The sequence below is a fragment of the Aquarana catesbeiana genome, linkage group LG05 (assembly GCF_042186555.1).
Source record: "Aquarana catesbeiana isolate 2022-GZ linkage group LG05, ASM4218655v1, whole genome shotgun sequence".
Taxonomy (NCBI): domain Eukaryota; kingdom Metazoa; phylum Chordata; class Amphibia; order Anura; family Ranidae; genus Aquarana; species Aquarana catesbeiana.
In genome coordinates, this window is record NC_133328.1 from 492,514,825 (window position 1) to 492,535,971 (window position 21,147).

Below are 21,147 nucleotides of genomic sequence, written 5' to 3' on the forward strand. Positions count from 1 at the left end.
GCCTCTGGATTGGCACACTTGATTTTTCTCCGTCTCACCATGCCTCTTTGGGTACTAAAAGACCTGGTAAGTCTAAAAAGACATTCCCCATTCAAAAACAAATAAAATTTGCCAATTTATGACAATTGAGTCAATCCAGAAAAGTTTTTCACCCACCCAAGAATCATTGCCACGATCTATTCAGTGTAAAAAGAGTAGCATGTTCCATTAGTAGACCCTGCTACCTGAGTCTTAAGCAGACTGTTTACGTTTTTTTTTTTTTTTTTTTTTTTTTTCTTTTTGCCCAGCTTTCTCATTGTTCGGAGAAGTCCCAGGGTCTATGGAGTACAGTTTAGAACACTTACCATCCATCTGTTTTTGTGGTACTCTGCATTACTTGCTAAAACACTGAGGACTCAGAGTGGGGTAGGGTTACAGGAGGTCACCCAGGGGAAGTGTTGCCAAAAGTTTTGCTAGTGTTCAATCACCTGAAAGTACCAGCTTATAAATATCACGTCCGCACCCTGTACTATGCTCCAAGATATGTAATTTGTTACACTTGGCTTCCTCAACAGATGCAGTGGAGAAGTTATGGGTTGTGACCCATGCTGGACTTAGAACATGTCTGCCTTTGTTCCTCTTCATTACAAGTTGGATTAATATAATTGGTAGCTAAAGTGTAATTAAAGGTGTGTTTTTTGTTTTTTTTAATCACAGACCTGTAATGATTGCTCTGTGCAATGGTTTTGCACATAGCAACCCTGATCCTCTTCTTCTCAGGTCCCCTGCTGGCGCACCTGGCTACCAAGCACTGCTCTATGCATATATAAGGCACATAGTGCTAAGGCTCGATCCTGCTCTCTCCTCATTGGTTTACTGGCTATGATTGACTGCAGTGGGAGCCAATGAGGAGAGAGAAACCTGGGACAGCTGAGGCTCCCATCCACATCGATGGATCAAGAAGGGACACAGGTAAGTATGGGGGAGGGGGAGCAGCACACAGGTTTTTTTATTTCCACGCATGGAATGCATGAAGGTAGAAAAAAATCTTCAGCCTTTGCAACCAGTTTAGCAAAAGACAATGAGATGTAACATGAGATTTGCTGTCATTTCAGTGTATGGGAAGTGACAGGAAACTAATTACCAAGATCAGCATGTGTTTTATTTATTTGCCAAAAAAAATGTTTTGGCCTGAAAAATTAAAGCTAATGCAGTTATTACATGAAATGACGGATATGCTGCCATATACTTTTTTGTTTTTGGGTTTAGACGTGCTTTTAAATAGAAAATACTTGTAAAGACCAAGTAGGGTTCCTATTATTCAGGTGTTTGTTTTGGTTTCTCTAGCCCAAATTTATCAAAGGTTACATTTTTGAGATTTGGGCAGGGTTTTTTTTTTTTTTTTTTTTTTTTTTTTTTTCCAAACCAGCTTTGTACATGTATAGCAAGTTTTGCGAGCCAGATGTTAACAGGTCAGTCCCTACTTTAACACATGATATAAATGAGAGGAGAATCCAGAAGTGAGAATTTCAAATACTTACAATAATTGTAGTGGCAGGGACAGATACAGATCAATGGCAAGGAGAGGATTAGTTGATAATATGAATGGCATTTACATGGCACTTACGTTTTTACCTTTTGGGAATTTACTTGAAGAGGGCATTTGTACATAACTGTGCTTACAAAAATAATTTTAAGTGGAAACTAATGCCTCCCTTTTTTTTTTTTTTTTTTTTGTGTTGGTTGATCTATTATCTGTGTGTGTTTTTGTGTAAATCGATATAGGTTTGTTGACCTTATTTCATAATACCTTTCCGTTTTTCATATTTCTGATTTTTAATATATATAAATTTTTTTTTGTTTTTATTTTGTAGAGAGGTATGATGTGTGCTGATGAAGACATGGCCCAGGCAGCCAAAGACTGCTTACTTATGTATTCACAAGAAGGAGCTGGATCAATTTCTGGGTCTGTTGGCTGTTGTAGTTTAATTGAAAGCGATTTTGAAGATGATCGTTATCTGGATGATCTGGGACTGAAGTTCAAAGTCTTAGCAGATATTTGCCTAGGTGTAAATGTAGCCAGCGATGCAGAAATATCCAAGTATACAGCCTATGAGGAGGTTCGACAAGGTGCTGTATTGTCAGAAGTAGTAGCAGATATTGATCTAGCTCATAAAGAAGAGGTAGAACAACATGGCTACGAAATGCAAAGCTCTTATATGTCATCTCAATCTCACGTTCAAGAGGCTCAACCAATAGTAAAGGAGAATGTGGTGTCTGAAGAATCTCTTGTTAGTTCTAGATATGTGCAGGAGCCCATCATGCGTGGTAATGTTCTCGTCACAGAGAAAACATACACCACTGCTCCTACGGTATTTTTTGAGCCTGTTCATAGACAGAATGTTCTGGTGACAGAACGTGTAATTCGGCCTGCTGCCAGCTTGCATAATGTACTTGAGGTTACTGATGCAGAAAATGTTATGTTAACTGGACGAGTAATCAAGTCTGAAAAAGAGTTGTCTGGCCTGGTGAGTGTAGCAGAAGTCCCCGAGTCCCAGTATCTGCTGGTCACAGAACGAGTTCTTGCACCCAACACCAATATTAAAGCTGCTGTTAGTATTCCTGATATGTCTATGGGGAAAAATGTAATAGTGACAGAGAGACATTTTACCCCGATATCTGGGATGAATGGCAACATGGTCATTCCTGCAGAGCTTGCAGCTGGCCCTAGTATGGTAAATGAGAGCGTCTCTATCTCAGATGGTTTAAATCAAGGACGATCTGTGTATACAAAAGGGGGATTTACGGTGGAGGAGACTCCAGCTTCAGGCAGCACGGTAGGGAATTCAACAAGCAGAGTGACAAAATATAGTAAGGTACAATATACTCGTTCCTAAGCCAGTCTTCTAGAACACTGGATTTCGAGGCTTTTAGAGTGTTTTATACAAAGCCACTGAGATGTTATATAAAAGCACAAAGTTGCACTAAAATTAAGTAATTTGTTAAACTATTTTACTTTTATAAAAGGAAAAAAAATTCTTAAGAATCCAGATTACAAGTCCTGCTGATCCACTGAGTAGACCATATGTAAACTATATGCTAAATCATTTGTCATAGTGGAAATAGAATGTAAATACACTCTAACCTTTTGTATTTCTAGAATGCAAACTCAACTGGTGTCCAAGCTATTAGAACCCAAAAAAAAAATTGGTCCAGAATGATTTTTATAGTTTTTTGACCTGTTATTCAAATTTTAAAATTGTTAAAAATATTTTTGGGCAGTATTAAAGCCACTACCACCATATATTTTAATTTTGCTTTTACATTCAGGTGTAAATATTGAGTGATAAGTGTCAGCATATCCTTGCTTTTATAAGGCCTCCCTCAACCTTAAAATTCAACTCCAACCAAAATGTGTGGTTTGTGGTTTTAATCTCTGGATAAAGTGGGTAATGGTTAAAACGTATGAGTATTTTTGCTGTCTGTTCTTGTGAAGATCTCTCATTTTCTTCCTATTTGACAGGTGTCATAACCAGAGGTGAGGGGAAATCTCTGTCAAAAGGGAAACAAGCAACAATAAAAAATTTTTTTAGCAAAATGGAGAACAGATCACATGTTGGGTTTATATTGCTGTGCCCCTATTGGGATTATTCCTGTTTCCTCTTCTTCTAAAACTAGGCTAGAGTTGTGCTTTAATTGGGATATCAATAATTTGGCTTCATAACGCATAATCCAGTTTCGCTAATCCATTCCTTATTTAAATCCAAGGCTCTGCTGTCAGCCATTTTTATTTGTTATAATCTTATCAGTTTCAGTAGGTTAGCTTTCCATGGAGCTATAGTATGAGAACAGAAGGATGTGGTTTAGTTGGGACCAGGAAGAGCTCAAAGGATGGGGAAAAATACATATTCAGACCTTTTCATAATTTAGGAGAGGTAAATAATTTTTACAGCATATAAATATTATTTGTGTAACACAATATCAAGCAACGTGTACAAATGTCCTATACATATATTTCACACCTAAATTAAATTGCCTTATACGTCCATCTTTGACATAGTTATGGCATTTCAAAAATTATATAGGGTGGCCATTAACAGTCAATATTCATCATCCTGTATTTGCATACTAAGCCGGAGTTGCTGCTAGTTCAAACTTTTATATATTTAGTATATATGAGTGCAAAGCACAGTCACCCATTGAAAAATAATTTACTACAAACATATAAGGCTTAGTAACATAACGTACTATGTATTTATACTGCAATCTGATTTTGTGGCTTTGACTGTTGGCTAATAGATTTGGTTGTTTTAGACCATATATAATGAACTCATGCTCTTAAGGTTACTGTTTTGTACATTAAGCCCTGCCCAATTTTACATCAAGCACCACACATTCAACTGCTTTCTGAAAGTGTCTGATGTGTGCCGGACCAGTAGAAAGGAGGCTTGGTTCTGATAGATATATAGTGGAGTAGGTCTTCCTTCAAAGGAGCTGATAGATAATGTAGGTATATTCTAGGTGGACCTTGCTTTGGCCCTAGGCTGCCACCTCTTGATAGTGACAAAAGAGCACTCAGTAGATGTACTCTGGGTGGATATTGATGGAGCACCTAGTAGTTCATATAACTCAAAAAAGCGTTTTAAAAAAAAAAACAAGTTTAATATAGTGTATGGAATTTGTGGAGATGGAGATAGGGGCCAGTTCAGTCAAGCATAAAGCATGTAGTCTTTTCATAAGCATTAGCTAGAGATGTTTGTGATTGCAATGGTATTTACAATTCATTCAAAGTTGTATTGCAAGTCCTCACACATCTTGGTGAACTGACCCTGACATCTCTCAGTCTAGGCAAATACTAAATATGGTAACCTAAGATGAATGTACCCCCTTCAATAAACAAGTTCATTTGGAATTAACTCCGAAGTCTGTGACCTTTTTGTTAATGCATGTGTACTGAGGCCTTAACAATTCCTTGTGTCCTTTTACAGTAGAGGGTTTATACTTTCATGTGATCTCTAAAACAGATCTCTGGCTTGAGCAGGGCTGTTAAGGCAGTTCACATAGTTTCAGCACTGATTGTCTTCCGGAATATAAGAAGCATGCTATTGTATCTCAAGACAACTAGCCACTGAACGTTTCCTTTCCTCCAGTGTCTGTGGTGTTTAGTAAGATTATTAGTCCTCTACATTGGAAAAGAGTCAGAACTATATTTCATAAGAAAAATGTTTTATGTCTAAATATCTGTATTTTTGTATGGCTTTATAAGGTATTTCACCTTATTTTTATTGCACCTGTTTTTGCTTTTTGTATTGCTTTGGTTAAAACTATTTCACTATTTTGTGAAGTTCTGATTTTGCTACTTTCATATGAGGAAAAAATAGCCGAGATGAAATGGCTGAATGTCTGTTGCATTTGAGCGGAGCTTCTCTCGTGTGTGTTTTTTTTTTTTTTTTTTTTTTTTTTTTTATGTTGTGTTGCTTGTGTTCCCATATTCAGGAGCACACATCGCAATGCTCACAACTTCTAAAAAATGAAATAAATGTGCAAGGTAAAGTAGAACTATGGCTTCCTATAAAAAAAAAAAAAAAAAAAGCGCACTTACAGATTTCCTTAAAAATTACCATAAATACCCGTAGAGCCTGCCAGTGAGATCCATCTAATGCAGCTTGCTGTTTTTTTTTTTTTTTTTTTTTAACTGTGCTGCACTGCTCCTGTTCAAAGTAGTTATCACACTCCTGTAGATTGTCTCCGCTTGCATTACAGTAGGTTGGGGGAAAAAAGTTGCACTGGGCATGGCTATCAGCATTTTCAGCATGCAGATTCACAAGCCTGCAGCTTGTCAAACACATGGCCACACCCTGTCCTGCCCATTGCTCAAATACAGGATACAAAAATCCTACCTTTCAGATTGTCCTTTTTAAATTATCACTAATGTTTATCACCAAAGAATTTGGTGATTAAGGGTAAAAAGCGAAGTGCTACCTTTCTGGCAACACACTTTTTTTTATGTATATAATGTGTGTATATATGACATGAGACCTGCTGACATTTTATCTAGAAAATAAAATCCATGCAGTGTGTTTTTTTTATTTTTTTTTCCAGCTTGTACATTCATTTTCTTGACTTCTTTTAGAGTATTTGGATTTTGTATAAAACACTAATTTCAGCGATGTTAAGTAAATGCACATGGTGCTGGAATGACATTCATTATTTTTCTAATGTATGTGTTTTTTTTTTCTACCGTAAAATAAAGAATAACAGATTAACTTGTACATGTTAAATTGAACTGTGTGGTGTGTTTTTTGCAAGCTTGGTTGCACCAGTAATAATGGTGTTTTCCAGGTTTGTAGTCTTCTTTTTTTTTTTCTTGTTAATGAATGCAGCATCACATCTCATTATTAATCGTACATACGGTATCTCTTGAGCCTGCACTATGTATATCTAAAAGCAGAACCTAGTAGATATTCTGGGCTAATCTATGAAATAAAATAGACACCACTCCCCCGCCTTATCTTTAAATGGCCATTTTTAGAACTTCTGGCAGTAATGCCGCTGGGACAGATGAGAATAAACCCTGTGTAAGCTACAAGTAGATAATAAGCAATGCATACACAGGGATGAGGACTCTATCCCCTCACCTATGTGACAGCATTGGTGCCAGTACTGTGATGGGTGAGTAAAGGGTGTGGATCACATGCTTCTCTATACCTATAAGTACCAGGCCCTGAATGGGGGAAGCATAGGTTCACATTTAAATTAGAAGTTCACCTCTGGGAGCATGTTACACATTACACCCATATTTAAGCCTAGTACACACGGGCTAAATGTTGGGCCGCATCGACCAGTTCAATAGAACCCAGCCGACATTCACCAGCCGTGTGTATTGCAGTCGGTCCAATGGCTTCTGTCGAAGCAGGCATGACTGAGAAAGGTCTGCCAATTGGTCAGCGCGCTCAGCCAATGGCTGAGAGCACTGACGAGTTTTCTAGAACACAATAGCAATAATTGCCCAAGAGGTGTGCTGTTTACATTCTGCATTTTAATATGTATGTCATTTTAACAACCTGAAATGGTCTTGTGTGAAATGTTGATTTCGAAAATTGCTTCTGCCTCTTTAAAAGATGCTCGAACTTGTAAGACTTATCTTACTTTGGTGCCTATAAGCACCTTTTTAACAATGTATTGACTGGCTTTTTTTTTTTTTTTTACCAGTTTGTGCTTATTGCAGAATCATGTACAATGGTTGTTTGATTTGTCTTAGTATACGTTAAAGAATCTTTGCTCTGGGAATAAATGTATTGAAGTTTTTTAAATTAAAATCTGTGTTTGTCTTTCTTTGTAAATTAATTTTGTTTTTACTGTCCTTTTGTATATTTTTGCTTTAGACTTAGAATTTATACACCTGTGCTTTATTATCTAGCTGCAATAGCTTTAGTACCCTATCTTAGTCTGTAGGGGGCAACAGTTGATATGTACAGGCACAGCTTTGCTGAATACCTGTACATACTGAGCAATTCTGGATACTGTTTTGTAAGATATCTTCCATTTGCACCCCTTCATGGCAACACTTTGTATATACAACCCCAATTCCAAAAAAAAACTGGGTCATTGTGTAAAATCTACAGACCAGTATGCAGTTATTTGCAAATCTCATAAACCCATATTTTTCACAATAGAATATAGAAAACCTATCATCAAATATTATTTAACCGATTCAGCCCCGGAAGATTTTACCCCCTTCCTGACCAGAGCGTTTTTTGCGATTCGGCACTGTGTCGCTTTAACTGACAATTGCGCGGTCGTGCGACGTGGCTCCCAAACAAAATTGACGTCCTTTTTTTCCCACAAATAGAGCTTTCTTTTGGTGGTATTTGATCGCCTCTGCTATTTTTATTTTTTGCGCTATAAACAAAATAAGAGCGACAATTTTGAAAAAAACGCATTATTTTTTACATTTTGCTATAGTAAATATCCCCAAAATATATAAAAAAAAAATGTTTTTCCTCAGTTTAAGCCGATCGTATTCTTCTACATATTTTTGGTAAAAAAAAATCGCAATAAGCGTTTATTGATTGGTTTGCACAAAAGTTATAGCGTTTACTAAATAGGGGATAGTTTTATGGCATCTTTATTAATATTTTTTTTTTTTTTTTTGTGACGTTATGGCGGACATGTCGGACATTTTTGACACATTTTTGAGACCATTGTCATTTATACAGCGATCAGTGCGATTAAAAATGCACTGATTACAGTGTAAATGACACTGGCAGTGAAGGGGTTAACCACTAGGGGGAGGGGTTAAGTGTGTCCTAGGGGAGTGATTCTAACTGTAGGGGGGATGGGCTGTATGTGTCACTACACTGATCACAGCTCCCGATGACAGGGAGCTGTGATCAGTGACACTTGTCACTAGGCAGAACGGGGAGATGCTGTTTACATCAGCATCTCCCCGTTCGTCCTCTCCGTAAGGCGATCGCGGGTATCCCCGCGGCGATCGAGTCCGCTGGACCCACGACCCGACTCATGGAGCTCCCGGCCGGCGCACACGCAATGGCATGGCGGGGAATTCAAATGGACATACAGGTACGCCCATTTGCCCAGCCGTGCCATTCTGCCAATGTACATTCGTGCCATTCTGCCGATTTAACCATTTGCTTACTGGGCACTTAAACCCCCTTCCTGCCCAGGGCAATTTTCAGCTTTCAATGCTCTCGCACTTTAAATGACAATTACGTAGTCATGCAACACTGTACCCAAATGGATTTTTTTATCATTTTTTTTTCACACAGAGAGCTTTCTTTTGGTGGTATTTGATCACTACTGGGTTTTTTATTTTTTGCTAAAAAAAAAAAAAAAAAAAACGAACATTTTAAGGAAAAAATAAGTTTCATAGTTATAACATTTTGAAAACCGGTAATTTTCTTCTACGCTGATCAGGTGGCACTAGTTGGCAGCACTGGTAGGTGGCACTGCATAGCAGCAGTGCTTCTCCCTGTTCGGGAATGATGTCCGTCTGTCAGAATCCAATGAACGGCTTTTTTTTTTATCTTGCGCTGCCAGAGTGAGAGGGGAAAAAAAAAGCAGATTACCGATCTTCTGTTTACATGTTTTCTCCTGGGATTGGCCCCTTACTCCGATCTGTGATCAGCCAAGTCTCATTGACTCTGTGATTAGAGCATGCCCTGCAGGGGTGCGCAGGCAGTTCATGCAAAGAAGGACGTCTATTGGCCTCCCGGCTATTGAGGCCCACACTGTAGCTGTCATTCGGCTGTAGCGTGGGCGGGAGGTGGTTACGAAAAAAAATTGTAATTTTGAAATCGCCGGCAGCAATGCATCTCAATGTTGGGACAGGCCAAGAGAAAGCTAGCAAAATAAGTGGTACGAAAGAGGAAGAGTATTTGTAACTAGGTTAATTTTCTACATAGTTTAACTGGTTACATTGTTGGTGGGGTTGAACAAAGACACCAGTTTATCCAGTTCAACCTGTGGGGATGTATTTACAACTTTACTTCCCAAATCCCTGTATATTGCATACGCTAAAATGCCTATTTAAAAGGTTTTTTGAAATTGTCGACACTTCCCGCTAACACCACTGATTTTGTCAAAGGGAGTTCCACATCACATCCTTACTGTTCTAACAGTAAAGAACCTCTTTTTGTAGTAGGTTAAACCACTTCTCATCCAACTTCATTGACTGGCCACAGGTCTTCTTGAGCGACCTGAGACTAAATGGTTTTCTCCCTATGCAAGAATCGCCATTTAGATATTTATATATTGTGATCATATCACCTTTTAAGCATCTCTTCTCCAGGGCAAATACATTTGTAATTTTTTTTTATATACACAATATAACAGTACATAATATCTCTGTGCTCAATGAACAAGGCCGAAACGCAATATTGGATGCCTGTGATCTTTGGGCCCTCAAACAGCACTGCATTAAAAACAGGCATGATTCAGCTTTACCACAGTAAAATGTAAAAACCTTACACATTTCATATTTTGGAATCATTACCCCCCCATTTCCAGTTTGGTATCTTACCAGGCTTCTACATATACATTATTTACTGTACCTCATCTAGAGTTCACTGTTTGTGGAAAATCACTACTAGGTTGTGCTTGTGTAAGCTTTTTCTGTGTGTGTGTGTGTGTGTGTGTGTGTGTGTGTGTTTTTTTTTTTTTTGTATGGAGATCCTGCTCACATGTGTTTTGTTGTTGTACTGACACTGAGGGGTTGGTTTACTAAAGGCAAATCCACTCTGCACTACATGTGCACTGCAAGTACACTTGAAAGTGCAGTTGCTGTAGATCGCAGTAGATCTGAGGGGAAGCTCTGCTGATTTTAGCATCCAATCATGTGCAAGCAAAAATGCTTTTTTTTATTGCATGTCCCCCTCATATCTACAGCGACTGCACTTGTAGTGCAAAGTGGATTTGCCTTTAGTAAATAACCCCTTATATTTTGTAAATGCACAATGTTGAAATAGTTACAAAAAAAAACAGGCATGATTCTCTGATGGGCTCAGGAATACTTCACGGTCTGTGACCACAGTTCATTCAGCTCTATCATGTAAAGAAGTCATCATATCTGAACCTAATCCAGAAGTGCTATTGTCTTCTCTGAACCAAAGCTCATTTAAAATGGTCTTTTGCAAAGTGGAAAATTGTTCTGTAGTCAGACAAATTAAAATTTTACATTCTTTTTTTTGAAACCATGGGCAATGCGTCATCCAAACTAAATAGGAGATGGACCTTCCAGCTTGTTATTAGCACTCAGTTCAAAAATTTGCATCTGTGATGGTGTAGGGGTGCATTATGCATATGGAATGGTCAATATGCACGTCTGGAAAGGCACGATCAGTTCTGAAAGATATACAGTATGCAGATTTATAGCAGGATATGCTCCCATTCAGATGACATCTTTTTAAGGGAAGGCCTTGAATATTTCAGTAGGACAATGCTAAAGCGCATGATGCATCTATAATAACAGCATGGCTTTGTAGTAGAAGAGTCTGGGTGCTTAACTGGCCTGCCTGCAGTCCAGACCTTTCAGCAACTGAAAATATTAGGCACATTTTGAAACGAAAAATACAATAAAGACCCAGGACTGTTGAGCAGTTAGAATCTTATGTCAGGCAGGAATGGGATAACTTTCCTCTCAATCTCCAGCAATTGGTCTCAGTTCCCAGACGTTTACAAAGTGGTGTTAAAAAGAAGAGTGGATGGTACATGTGGTAAACATGGCCCTGTCACAACGTTTTTGAGATGAGCTGCTGCAATTTGAAAATTTCCTTATTTTTTTCTTAAAATGGTACATTTTTTCAGATTAAACACTTGATATGTTTTCTATTGTGAATAACAAATGGTTTTATGAGATTTGCAAATAATTTCATTCTATTTTTTTTATGTAGATTTTACACTGTCCCAGCTTTTGGAATTGGGGTTGTATGTTTTAGATGTGATATTTGCACCTTATGCCATGGAATGAATACACTGGACATCAGAAAGGCTTTCTGTATCGAATATTCTGTTTTATTTGGTTTACATGCTTTCATCGCCCAATAAGACCTATACACATTTTGCAATACCTATACCCATTCATTTTTTATGGAATGACATTTCTTTTTCATGCACCGCAATGCATTGCAAATGTTTGCGTTTGAATGTTCGGTATGGTGTTTATTGCATAAGTGTACATTGGCAGACAATTAGAAATGCAGGGGGCTGCAAAACACATGCACCATGCAAATGTTGAATATGTATAAACATGTATTATAAGACATACATACATACATTTGTAAATAATATAACTGGATACTAAATAATATAACTGGATACTAACATATAGGCCACTTTCACACTGAAGACCGCCCCGCGCTGGCAGTAAAGCACCGCTCGTTTTAGCAGCGCTGTGCGGGTGGTAGCGGGGCACTTTTAACCCCAAAGAAGGAGTTAACAAGGGGTTAAAAGCACCGCTGCCGAAGCGCTTTGCGGGCATTTCAGCAGCGCTGGCAAGATGATTATCTCCCTTATTAGGTTAAGTTCAACATATGTTGCGATTCCACCCTAAATTATTGTTCCAATGATCATTAGTTACATTTGATATGAGTTGTTTTAAATAATAAAGTAAAGGCGCAGAATCAGTATGATGTTTCATTAACCACCGAAGTCCCTATGGCAACCGGGACGCTATAAGTATGGAGTCTGACTGTCACATGGCTACCCTTGATAAAGTCACGTGACGCAACGCGTCGGGAGGAGCCAAGTGACGTAATCCGTAGTTCTTGATTGATACTCGCAGCTCGATGCGAGGAAGAGATCGCGGTGGGCAGCTGACTGCTCTATGCGCTAATGTATACTTACACAAGTGAGTGTGTTTAGTTTGTTTTGCCAAGAAGATAAAAGTGAAAGGTTTATTGCGCAATGAATGTTCTTTCTGTTTTGATTGCATGAATGGAATTGAATACTGGAGAGGGATACCAGCGGATCACCAAAGGAAACAGTGAGGTAATTTAGGGTGGAATCTCAACATATGTTGAACTTAACCTAATAAGGGAGATAATCATCTTGCCGGAGATTTGGAGTGGCATCAGAACACTAATCTAGAGGTGCGGCTTTATATATAATTACGTTAATTACTTTGTTGATGTGGAAGTGCACTTTAGTTTTAACAGCAATACACATAATATTATTTTTGAATCACTATATTATTTTTGAATCACTATATCACTTAATATTAGAATCCAATTAGCGCTTTAGTTTCTTATTGTTAATCACTTCAGCAGCACTGCCCATTGATTTCAATGGCAGGGGCAGTTTAGGAGCACTGTATACACCGCTCCCCCACCGCCCCAGAGATGTTGCTTGCAGGACTTTTTTTTCCCATCCTGCAAGCGCACCGCCCCAGTGTGAAAGCACTTGGGCTTTCACACTGTGGTGGCTTGAGAGGCGCTGATTAGCAGTAAAACGCCTGAATAGTGCCTCAGTGTGAGAGTGGCCTATAGGTAAAGTTGATCCAGGGAATATTCAATTCCCACTTTGGGAATCGGGAAGGAATTTTTTCCTCTGCTGGGGCAAATTGGATCATGCTTTGCTGTTGTGGGGTTTTTTTTTTTTTGCTTTCCTCTGGATAAACTGTAGGTATAGGATTGTAAAAACACTGCAACAGAAAGCACACCTTAAGGCTGGGTTCACACATGTGCGGTGAGAATTGAAGCTCCGGTTTCAACGCGAAGAGAAAAATCAGTTCAGCGGTTCCTCTGCGTTTTAGCTGCGGATCAGTTGCAAATTCTGAAGTAACCCGTGAGTGTCTAATTAGAGCTGCGAATTTTGAGCAGGCCAATCGCTGTTGTCTGTTTGTGAAGCTGATAATAATAAGAGTGATTTTTTTGGACACTTCCTGGTTGTCCAGGAGTTTGTATTGTGTGGATTTTGTTTATTTGCAAAAATGTGTGCTGCTCTGCCCATGATCATGCCAACAGTTGTTGCTGGAAGTAGAGAAGAGGAGAAGGAGAAGAAGATACTGGGTTCATTCCATAATTGCAAATAGGGAAGAGAGAGGCCAGTTCATGATCCTGTTATGTCAATAAATAGGTGAGTAATTTATCTGCCAAACAATCCATTTTTTTCATCCATAGTTCCATAGTAGGTGAGGTTTGAAAAAGACACAAGTCCATCAAGTCTAACCTATGTGCATTATCTGAGCATGCAGTCTAAAAGGCCATGAAAAGGGGGGGGAGTGAGCACCCCCCACTTGGACCAAACCAGGCCATATGCCCTTAACATGGGGAGTGTGTATTGTGCCCCCCCCAAAACACCTTGTCCCCAAGTTGATGGGGACAAGGTGCTTTGTGGGGGGGATCCCACACTGTTTTGTGGACCAGTTTGGAACCAGACAATTGTTATTGTTAAATTCAACTGCCAGTGGCTAAATCTATGTCCAAATGATGACACAACTGCAAATGACGTGGCATCTTCTTTTTGATGCCACTTCTTTAACAAACATTTTTATTTTGCTTAAGGATGCAGGCCTTCTTATAAAAAATAATGTTCTTAACCAATTACCTTACTATTTTTTAGACTGTATGCCAAAATGTGTTTCAGACATGTATCTAATAAAAGACTTTTTTTTTTATTCTTTTTTTTTTATTAGCTTTGACGAATTGCTTGGACTAATCTCCCCTCACTTGTAGCGTCAGAACACATGCTACAGACTAAGTATCCAGCCTGCTGAAAGATTACTAATCACATTAACCACTTCAGCCCCGGAAGATTTTACCCCCTTCCTGACCAGAGCACTTTTTTGCGATTCGGCACTGCGTCGCTTTAACTGACAATAGCGCCGTCGTGCGACACTGTACCCAAACAAAATAGACGTCCTTTTTTTCCCGCAAATAGAGCTTTCTTTTGGTGATATTTGATCGCCTCTTCGGTTTTTATTTTTTGCGCTATAAACAAAAAAAGAGTGACAATTTTGAAAAAAACAAAGTATTTTTTTACTTTTTGCTGTAATAAATATCCCCCAAAAATATATAAAAAAAAAAGATTTTTTTTTTCCTCAGTTTAGGCCAATATGTATTCTACATAATTTTTGGTTAAAAAAATCGCAATAAGCGTATATTGATTGGTTTGCGCAAAAGTTATAGCGTCTACAAAATAGGGGATAGTTTTATGGCATTTTTATTTTTTTATTTTTTTATTAGTAATGGTGGCGATCTGCGATTTTCGAACACATCGGAAATTTTTGACACATTTTTGGGACCACTGTCATTTATACAGCGATCAGTGCGATTAACAATGCATTGATTACTGTGTAAATGGCAGTGAAGGGGTTAAGTGTGTCCTAGGGAGTGATTCTAACTGTGAGGGGGTTGGGCTTGATCACAGAGAGCAGTAGATCACTGTCCTGTCACTAGGTAGAATGGGGAATGCTTTGTTTACATAAGCATCTCCCAGTTCTTCCTCTTCGTGACACAATCGCGGGCACCCGGCGGACGTAGAGTCCGCGGGACCCGCGGTCATGCACGTGCTCGAGACACCGCTTCTTAAAGGGGACCTGCCAGTGTCATTCTGCCAACATACAACGGCGTGCGCTGGTTGGCAAGCGGTTAAGGTACTTTTCACCACTGATGTCCTTTGTCAGCGGAAATTTTGAGCATGCAATATAAACGTTGATGAACTATTCAAACATGTGTAATTCTAAATATATAACCTGGCAAAAGTTGGTGTAATAATGATTTATTCAAGTATCATAAAATTGTAAAAAAAGAAAACATTTGCTCATGTAGCCAACATAAATTAACATTAAACACAACGAAAAAATAAACATAAAGTAGGCCTCTTGAATATACTTAACAAAAGCTCATAAATCACAGATTGTGATATGTTCTTTGGAAAGGGGCCTCAGTGGAGTAGTGACTTTTCAAAGCTAGAAGGATAGGATAGGGAATATAGGGGTAAGGTTTGTGTTGTTGTTCAGGGTAGTGGACGTACCTGGGGTAGATATGGGGAGGTCTTGGTGGCACATATGGCCCTTGAAATGAAGCTTCCTCACATGGTTGTGATAAGGAGCACAGCATTGTTCTACAGTGCTTTGCATTTCGAAGTAGCGCTCGGGTTTTACATTTTTGATAAAAAGGACAAAACTAAGCGCCAGTATAGTATCTGGACATAAAAAAGCATCCACCTTTTTCTGACATGGTTTTCAACATTTCAAGTAGGTGCTCACTTGTGTCAGGTTGCGATACAGGTGCTCGCCTCCGTAGCACTTTGGCTGGCCAAACAATGTCTGCAGTAGCGAAGAAGGGCCCAGGGATAGCCTCTGCCACTGCAAATTCCTCTTCTGGGTTTGTTTCCCACAGATTAAAGGAGCTTTGTATTTGTGCTAAATCCTCTGTACCTTCCTGAAAACCAATCTGGGCTTGGGCCTCCGATTGGTCATCCAGAACATCTTGTTCCTCCCAACTAGCTTCTGTCCTGTTTCCAAAAAAAAAATAGTGTAACTTAGCTGGGCATACTCAAAGTGAAGAGGTTTGCAGATACATAGATGATATAGATGAAAACTTACTCCCTCATCTCCACAATGGGTTGTAGAAATTCTAAGTCCCCAGCAAACATGTAGGGTACCCTAGGCGCTGCCCCCGAGCCACTCCTCACTTCTTTGAGGTGGCGTATATATTTTCTGTAAGCATCACGCTTGATGTGCCATCTTGTCTGTAAGTAGTGCACTGAAAAACAGAAAAATTAATGATATTTATGTTTGCTTTTGGGTACCTAGCTACAGGAAATTCTTTGGGAAGTCTGCACTTTGAATTTAAGGTTGGCAAATCAACTACTAGTGGCATTATTCAGGAAACGTGCCTAGTCATATGGGAAGTGCTGAAAAATTTGGTGATGAAGAAGCCAAACAAACAAGGTTGGTTGAAGGTAGCCGAGCTATTCTGGGAGCGTTGCAACTTTCCCAACTGTCTGGGAGCCATTGATGGGAAGCACATCCGCATCCTTAAGCCTGCTAGTGAGAGCCAATATTTTAATTATAAGAAAGCTTTTTCTTTGGTCCTAATGGCAGTGGCAGACGCCAATTATAAATTTATTTACATTGATGTAAGTTCTTATGGCAGCAGCTCCGATTCTAGTGTTTTTTCACATTCATCATTTGGGCACATGCTGCGGGAGAATACACTTGACTTGCCCAATCATTTTCCCCTGCCCGGAACAACTGAGCCTTCCCTCCCACATGTATTTGTAGGAGATGAAGTGTTTGCCCTTGCAGAGCACATGCTCAGGCCTTTTTCTAGTCGATCTCTGACAACAGAATAAAGAGTCTTCAATTATAGGCTCACTAGGGCACGACGAGTAGTGGAATGTGCATTTAGTATACTCTGCATGGAGATTCATGCATACTTCAATAAATCTCAGTATTGAGCATGCTATCAGTGCTGTTAAAGCAGCCTGTGTACTGCACAACTATGTGCGTGAACGTGACGACTATGTATTTGAGGATTCCCTGAGCCACAACATGGAGGCGGCACAGTGGAATGTTACTAGAGGCACCACTAGTGGTACACACTTATTTTGCTAACCTAAGCTAATCTTAGCTTATTAATTAATTTAGGGACTCCTCCGTCGCTGTCTGACGCCGTTATGTGCCCCATGTTTAGGGCATGTGGCCTGGTATGGATTTGTGGGCGATCGCAGGTTGTGAAAGAGAGTAAACAACTTACATTTATCAGCCTGAACTTGGGATGAGCACATGCTCCACTCTAGCAAGATTATTCTGGCAATTTCAAGCCATGCACGTTTTTTATATTTAGGATGCCGGGTGTCATAAATCATAGGTTTGTCCCTGACAAGTCTGATCAGCTCCTCACAATCCACGGATTCCTTGACCTTTGATGCCACTTTTCCCCCTCTTTTTGGCATGCTTGCTCCGGTCAGCAGCACCAAAGAGACAGGGGAGGAACTGGGAGAGGAGGAGGGGAGTTAATTTCTGTTCACACCGCAACACATCTGCAAATCAGATGCATGCCCATAGAAGATAATGTGCTTGAAATTCACACTGCAATGACCAGAAAATGCACACTTTTTTGGGGCAATGCGAAGCGCGAATGCAACGCACATATGTGAACCAGCCTCATTCAGATTAACTTATTTTGAAATGTCCTGCGAATTGGATGCAGTGTAAGCCGCATCTAATTCGTATAGGTTTGAATCGGGCCTCAATGTTTATCTATTTAAAGTGAAATTCAGTCTCATGTACAACTGTCAGTCAGTCACAGCAGATCTGTCAGTTGTCTGCCTATAAGGGCTAGGGGCTGTAAAAATTACAAAGCGAGAGGCAGCCTTATTTATATCTAATAGTGTAGCTAATTGCATGATAAATGCCCCACTGTGTGTCATGCTCTGGGTTTGCTGGTTTCAACGGAAAGTAGGTGCCAATGGGATTCGTGATTTTCATTAAATCATAAAATTTAAAGAAGAGTGCTTTTGAAATGGAAATATTTCTTAGACTTTTTTTTAAGCTGACCGCCCACAATAAATATATGTTATTACTTTGACATTAAATAGCTAGTTGCCATAGCCCCAGTATCGTTATATACTGTAGGCAATTCTGCATTTGATAAAAGTGGTCCTGTGGGCGCATTCACCATGGGATGACTTTTTTATAGGTTGTGGGAAAGGTGCACCCCCCTACCGCCACTTTCTAATTGTTTTCAAGCTTACCGGAGCCTTCAGTAAACCTGGAAGCGATCCAGGGTCAAACGCTGGGCAGGAAGTCAAGTGAGGATAATATAGCCCCCACTCGGCTCTATGACGCTGGAGGACCTCTGACGTCACTTCCGGTTCTCGTGCATAAATACAGGATTTTTTTTATTCCAAAAGTCAAAATGTAAAAAAAAAAAATGTCTTTTGCTTTAAAAGGTAAATGAAAGATCTAGGGTCTTTTTGACCCCAGGCCTCTCAATAAAGAGGACCTATCATTACATTCCTTTTATTCGGAAGAAAAGTGATCAAAAAATAAAGGGACAGTGTAGAAATTAAAAAGTAAAATAAATAAGAACATTTTTTTTAAAGCGCCCCATCTTTCCAAGCTCGCACGCAGAAGCCACCGCATACGTAATTAGTGCCCGCATATGTAAACAATGTTCAAATCACACGTGAGGTATCGCCACAATCGTTAGAGTGAGAGCAATAATTCTAGCACAAGAACTTCTCTGTAACACTAAACAGGTAACCCGTTAAAAATTTTAAAGTGTCACCTATGAAGTACCGTAGTTTGTAGTAATTCCACGAGCGTGCGCAATTTTAAAGCATGACATGTTAGGTATCTATTTACTTGGTGTAACATCATCTTTCACATTATACAAAAAAAATAGGGTAACTATTGTTTTGTTTCTTTTTAATTTATCATAGTTTATTTTTGCCAAAAAAATTGTGATTGAAAGACCGCTGCCCAAATACAGTGTGACATAAAATATTGCCACTATCGCCATTTTATTCTCTAGGTCTCTGCTAAAAAAATATATAATGTTTGGGGATTCTAAGTAATTTTCTGGCAAAATATACTAATTTAAACCTATAAAAAAAGTGTTCCGGAAAAGACCTGGTCAGCAAATGGTTAAATTAGAGTAATAGACTTAAAGACAAAGCTAATATATGGTTGGTGATGCAGTGATGCCCCCCTTATCCTGTCTTTAGGGTGAACCATTGACCCAGAATAGTTATCCAGGAAGGGAGGTCCTACCTTACTAATTTTTCTGGGTGTGTAGCTCCGTAGGTAGTGATAATGCCAGCGCTGGAGTTTGCAACAGTGGCCACTCGGATATTTCTATCGTTTGCTCATTTTAATTTATTATTATTATAGAGGATATATATAGCGGCCAACAGTTTACGCAGCGCTTTACAATATAAAAAGGAGACAATACAGTTATAATAGAATAAAATACAAGAGGATTAAGAGGGCCCTGCTCAGAAGACCTTACAATCTAATAGTTTATCATGTCTTTTTATTTTTTATTTTTTTTTTTTCTTGAAATATACAGTAGTATAGATTGTCTGTCAGTAAGATTGCATACTGTTTGTTTACTGTACAGGGGTTATGCAGTTTTCAGTTTAGTTCCTTGTAATGTTGATTTAAGCAACACCTTTGAAATAGCTGGCCCCCAGACCTACTGAACAAACACAGGGAAATGCCAGTCTTGACTGGCGGGTAAATAACAGCCTACACGGTCTCTCACCTGTCCTTCACAAGAGTGTAGTTTGTGTTTTAATTCCCTGCACTTTACATCTCTCATTTTATTCATGGATAACCCATCATATCCTTGTTTTGATGCACTAAACTTCATGACCGGTCTTTAAAACCAAAAGTGATATCTCAACTTGCTGGCCAGCCTGGGTCAGATGCTGTCACCTCATTACTTTTGGGCCTCCTCATTCGTTTTGCTCTCAGTCACTTTGTGTACTCTAATCGGGGAGTTACCTTTTTATTTATAAAGTAAATTAAAAACTTGTTAGGAATGGTGTTCTTGTATAATGCTGCATGTGAGCTAACCTGGAGACTGGAGCATAGGTTTCTCCTAAATAGAGTCCGTGAAAAATAGTAATCTCCATCTACCACAAGCTAATATTTGTGGATGGCATGATATATTTGATAATCATTGGCTAGTTTTTTTTAAAAGCCATTAAAAAAATGTGTTCTTGTGTGGGGATAAAATATTAAAATATTTAAATAAAAAAATAAAATATTAAATAGACAGGTACTAAACTACTTATAAATAAGCATCATGCTGCAGACTCTCTATGTAGAAACTTGTAAATGCAGAGCTGAATACTTTTAGGCCACTTTCACACTGCTCCACTGCAATTTCCACACAATGCAGTGTTCCCACGGCTTTCATGCGGGTTACTCACAGGACGTTTGCTGCGCTTGCATTAAAACCGCAAGGAAACTGCAGCAGAGCAGTGCGAAAGCAGCCTTAGTCATCTCTAAGTTAGCTGGAATGTATGATGAACATGTTTCTAACTTACAAATTACCATGATAAATATGACCTAAGGTGGTTACAAATACAAGAATAAAAAAAGTTCTATTCCTACTCATCATAAAACTGATTTAGGAAGATTACTTGATTACTGTATATCACCAAGAATGCACTTGGAACCAGTTCCTGGCTTTTTAACAAGTAAAAGTTAATGGTGCAGTGTTGTGGACCCCTTTACTTCTAGAGATTATTCTGGAGCACAGTGTCAGTTTTTGATTGCTCAGTAACACCCTTATATGTAAACTATTCAGTAAAGTCTTCTGTGTGCAGCAGAAAGTATGTCTTTCCCCAAACCCCCATGAGCAGACATAATTGCTTATTTTTTCAGGTGGTACATTGGATCCTTGTTAGGATTGACATCCCTGCCAGGGGACACAGGTTCTCCTGAGGCGTGGAGTCTGACAACATGATCTTTCCCAGAGCAGCCCACAAGGACTGGTGGCCCCTAAGCTACTTTGCTGCAAGATGACACTGGATTGACCCACCAGGGAGCCAGAGGAACAGAGTGTCTATGCTGTGGAGAAAGGATAATGAAAGGGCAGGTCAGAGGTCACAGCAGGCAAGAGAATAGGCAGTGTCCAGGAAGATCTTGATTAGGTCTGTCACAGCAGGCACCAAGTAAGACCACAT

At 39.2% G+C, this 21,147-nt stretch overlaps 1 protein-coding gene across 1 annotated transcript in view; it reads left to right on the forward strand.

Moving 5' to 3' along the window:
- The window catches only part of DSG2 (desmoglein 2), a gene marked incomplete in the record, with an annotated part of 107,198 nt that extends 100,829 nt beyond the window's left edge, over positions 1-6,369 (forward strand). The window contains 1 exon segment of the mRNA XM_073631514.1: positions 1,854-6,369. Within this exon segment, the coding sequence (XP_073487615.1) occupies positions 1,854-2,876 (1,023 nt within the window).
- Between the last annotated feature and the right edge of the window lie 14,778 nt (positions 6,370-21,147).